The sequence below is a fragment of the Carassius auratus genome, chromosome 48, assembly GCF_003368295.1.
Source record: "Carassius auratus strain Wakin chromosome 48, ASM336829v1, whole genome shotgun sequence".
In the NCBI taxonomy this organism is placed as follows: Eukaryota; Metazoa; Chordata; class Actinopteri; order Cypriniformes; family Cyprinidae; genus Carassius; species Carassius auratus.
In genome coordinates, this window is record NC_039290.1 from 7,836,137 (window position 1) to 7,840,629 (window position 4,493).

The 4,493-nt window shown below is 39.2% G+C and overlaps 1 protein-coding gene across 1 annotated transcript; it reads right to left on the reverse strand.

The window, feature by feature from the left end:
- Positions 1–9: 9 nt before the first annotated feature.
- LOC113065711 (homeobox protein Hox-C13a-like) lies at positions 10–3,715 on the reverse strand. The gene is made up of 2 exons (XM_026237186.1): positions 2,946–3,715; positions 10–1,231 (listed from the first exon to the last, which is right to left on the reverse strand). Exons 1-2 carry the CDS (start codon positions 3,607–3,609, stop codon positions 975–977), a joined length of 921 nt encoding a protein of 306 aa, XP_026092971.1. The 5' UTR covers positions 3,610–3,715; the 3' UTR covers positions 10–974.
- Between the last annotated feature and the right edge of the window lie 778 nt (positions 3,716–4,493).

A 4,493-nucleotide genomic window follows, 5' to 3' on the forward strand; every position in this document is an offset into this window, starting at 1 on the left:
GTCATTTTTATTTATGAAATATGTCTCAATTCAGTACTTTGGGAATTGAACACCACAATACAGTTAACATACTGCACGAAAAGAGATACAGACAAGTTGTGTGAACAGCTCCAATGCTTTACGATATATATTTTTATATAAAAACAAAAAGGTTGTGCATTAATGTTTAATACTAAATGATTTTAAATGCTTACAATCATTCCAGTTGCATGGGAGAGTCATATCCTTCACTGTTAACAGGGACAGAAACAAATGATCTTGAAACATTCCTTTTTTACAGACCTGTCATCCGCGAAATCTAAATTAAATAATAGAAGCATTATTCTGTACAGTTAACATTAGCAGCCTGGTTTACCCTCGGCATTAAAAAGCAATGTATCCCACAGTGATCCAAATAGCTTTTGAGGTCTCGAAGGCTCATTCTAGCAAAATATTTGTCAAAACAAATAACGTTTCTGTTCGTGATCCAGTTCAACATTTGCTGCAGCCTTTCGAGAGTTTATACAAGTCTTGATTCAACCAAAGTGTCCCACAGATTTTTTGTTTGTTTCTCTCCCTCTTCTCTTGTGTGTTGAGCACCTCAGTGTTTTCTGCTGGCTGGTTGGCTTTGACGCACTCAGGAAGAGATGCAGAAGGGACGCTTCCCGCTTTATTTTCAGATTCACGTAAACCATGTGTCTCTTTGATATTTGTGTCATTTTAAATATTTATTATTTATATATGTACATTCATACAAAAGGACGAAGTTTAAATGTTTTCTTTTTTTCTGTATTTTCACAGTTTTGTATCATATGCCCAAAAAGCCAAAGAGTGAGCGGTTATGGTATTGTGTGCATGATTTAAATTAAATAAAGTAAAAGAAGACAGGTTAGGCTTGAGGCTGCACGGATGGTCTTCATTCATGATTTCGACAGAGGTAAATATCAGACTTTCTGGACGCAAGGGTATACGCTGGAATACAAAACGAAACTACATCAAGTATGCATGTGATTATTAGTCTTTGATTTACTGACAAACTTTTTCTCCTTCACTCTGCGGTTCTGGAACCAAATAGTAACTTGGCGTTCTGAGAGGTTGGTTGTCGCAGAGATGCGTCGTCTCTTGTCTTTGGTGATGAACTTGCTTGCTGCATACTCTTTTTCCAGTTCCTTTAGTTGTATCTTGGTGTAAGGAACACGCTTTTTGCGCCCTCGACGATAACTGCTGACTTCTGGCTGCAACGGAACAACATCTAAAACAAAACATACATAAAACATTAGTATAACCTGTTGTGCCCAATTAGACGCAAATGAAAGATTATGAAATTGTGGGTCGCTTTGGGGAAACGCTACGAGTTATCTATTTAATTATTAAATTGTTTAGCCAAATTATTTAAATATCTGGGGGCAATATTGTCAAATGAACAAAGAGGCAGCTGTGTTCCTTTTGTGAGCTACTTTATTTATTGAATCTGAAATTATATACAAGCATTGGAGTAGCCTAACAGAACAGGTTTTTAATATACAGACAGGCTAACTAAATCTTTCTCGATTAAAGTTTGGATGGATGGGGTTTGTGAAAAGACAAAATCTTGCTAAAACCCAGGATTGTGGGTCGTATTGACAATTGTTTGTCAGTTATAATACAGTATACCATTATGTAAAATCACGTGTACCTTAATTATAATGTGTTTTATAACTCAGTACTAACGACAGCAACATTTTTTAAACACTACCTGACTGTAGCAAGGTAAAGGAAAAATAAGGTGAAGGATATTAGGCTATTCTGGCAGCTGAAGCACACATTCAGATGTATTCTAGGATTTTCCCTGTTAGTAAACAATGTTTTAGACAGAAGCATGTCCACTGCCCTTCCGTCAGCCACGAATTATAGTCTAGCGGCCACAAACACACTTGAAGAAACTGTAAAGAACTGGTTTGGGGCATGCACGAAAACAGCACTATAAGTTTTTCATTAAACAAGCTGTTTGTTAAATTCTTATTTGTGGTTATTTTAATATATGGCTTGTGTATGTGACCTCTGGGGGGGGAGGGTTGCTAAACGGGTCAGAGGCGTGATGGTGGTGACAATTCACTATAAACACTATAAGTAGCCTATATTTACTTTAGATCTGAAATTACAGTAAATACTTACATAGCACTGGTCATTTTGATTTGCCACTGCTGAAGAGCAATACTGAATGACTGAGCTGACATTTGCATCATATGCAATATTTTTGCTCACAGCTAAAATCAATAACTTGACTACAGAATGTCAGATGCTTTATGAGGAGAAAATGCTGCACCATGGCATTTGCAAAATTTCCATAACAGATTGCGGGGCACCACTCCCGATCACTGCTGACAAAGATTTATATGCATGGTACAAATAAGGACCTTCTGTATTATCATACGGGAGGAGCAAAGGTAGACAGTATTGCCATACCCCAGTTTCAAACTGCGTGACTTTCCTAGCTTAAGAATCCTGTGACTCAATAATATTCGAGTTAATATATCACTAACCCCTGTAACCAGATACGTCCCTCAAACATTGTTCTATTTTATGTAAGACGTTGTAAATAAAACGCACATTCTAGGCGAACTAAACTCAGCCTTGTTGAAACTTGTTGAGTTTAGGATTCGATCAAATTCTTGTTCAGGAAAGCCAATTGAACATTTACCGACTGACACGTGTCTAAAACGAATAGAAAAACATTGACACATTTGGCAGGTTCATGCAGACCTTCTGGATGCCCAATCTTAATCCATTTTATAGAGTTATGATTTTAACGCTCTTATCAACTGATTAATTTTTCTGAAGAATATCTTTTTATACATAGCATTAATGCACGTTCAGTTTACAGTTGTGGAAAAGTATATAATTAAATACCAGGAGGTCGTATCATCCCTTTAATACATATGCATTTTTCCATACTTTCATGGTTTCACAACTATGGCAAGACATACCTGGAAACGGAGATTTCCAAAGATGAGAAGACTGTGTTTGCTCCTTTGAACAGTACACCTGCCCGTCCCAGCCATTCGACAGAGCCCAGTGTTGATAGCCCTCCATGGGGATCAATGCATCGTGACGTGGCTCTGGATGCGCACTAATGCTGGGGACCACCGACATGTCTAGATATCCCGGAACCGTCTGGTACGAGCTGGCAAAACTCGGGTAGAAAGCAAACTCTTTTGCCCTGCTGGAGAGCTCCTCCGTGGGCAAGGCGCTGCTCGTCTCGGCATATTTGTCTGCGGGATGGTATGAACATGGTTTCTGCTGCAAGTTCACATTGTGCGAGTGAGATAATCTGCAACCGTAGTAAGGGTTTCCAAAGGGGTAGCCGTAACTCAGAGAGGCGCTAGATGACGTCTGTGGAGCGGGGCACTGTCGCCCAGCTTCAGGGGAGGATATATCCGAGTACACGGATCCCTGGTGAGTCGCTATGGTGCCGGAATGCCGCCCCAGCGCGGGGTGTGAGATCAGTTCCCTGCAATGAGTCGCAGGGCAATTCCCGCTCAATCCTTCCATAATTTGGTTTTTATTCTGAATATTTTCATTCGGGCTTTTTTCATACACGTACATCAAGGTGTCCGCCCAGCGTGGATGCAGGACCAGCGAAGTCGTCATATCACGGGCTGCCGATGCTTTTTAAAAGTCGCCTACTCCAAGACTGATACCTCATTTCCAACTACATTTCACTTATGCGCATGCGCACCCACGTGTCCAGTTCATTAAAGCGCAGGCACGTGATATGCTAACTATCCCAAAGAGACTGGGTTGTGGGTGGGAATAATAATCCCTTTAAACAACTACTGGCTCACGTTTCACGCCTGGCTTCTTCTAAGGTTTTCGGTGCCTAGTCATTGGCTAAGAGAGTTGGAGATAGCTGTTCTTAAAGGGGAAGGCTTTAAGCTAAGGGGGAACGAAAACAACCTCAACAATTCGGCCGACAAATGTCTGAGCACTTGGCCATGCGCACAGTTAATTAATTTACCCTTCATTATCTACAATCTGAAACGCAGTAAATCAGTAACAACATTAAAACAAACATAAATATACAAGCATACAAAGAAACGTGCATACATTCATGAACAGTTTTACAGAAAACGAATAGCATGAGAAAATTATGCATGATAGAAATCGTATGAATTTAGTTATTCTTCAGTTATTTTATTATAATAAAAGCAACTGTTCGCAACGTCAATGATTCACTTCCGACTGCATTTGAGGGGAAAATATTGCGTTGTTTAATATACGAACGACTGCTTTGCTGTAACAAATGTTAGGGGGGGGAATCTAAAAATAAATAATACAAATATCTATAGTAATATGCAAACAAAAATGCAAAAACACTACAAACCGACTGAAAACATCCTAAACAGTGCAAGCATAAGTGTGATCTATCATGTTATTTCATATAATTTCCATTATGAAACTAATGGCGTAAGCTGATGATTCTTTTGTAAATAGTTTTTCATCTATGTGTATGTTTCTGTCGCACTGTTATGAAA

Excerpts from the sequence above, each read along its gene's own strand:
- LOC113065711 (XM_026237186.1), bottom strand. The coding sequence starts at position 3,609 with ATGACGACTTCGCTGGTCCTGCATCCACGCTGGGCGGACACCTTGATG. Across the intron at positions 1,232-2,945 it reads TTGGAAATCTCCGTTTCCAG|ATGTTGTTCCGTTGCAGCCA; the intron begins GTATGTCTTGCC and ends GTTTTGTTTTAG.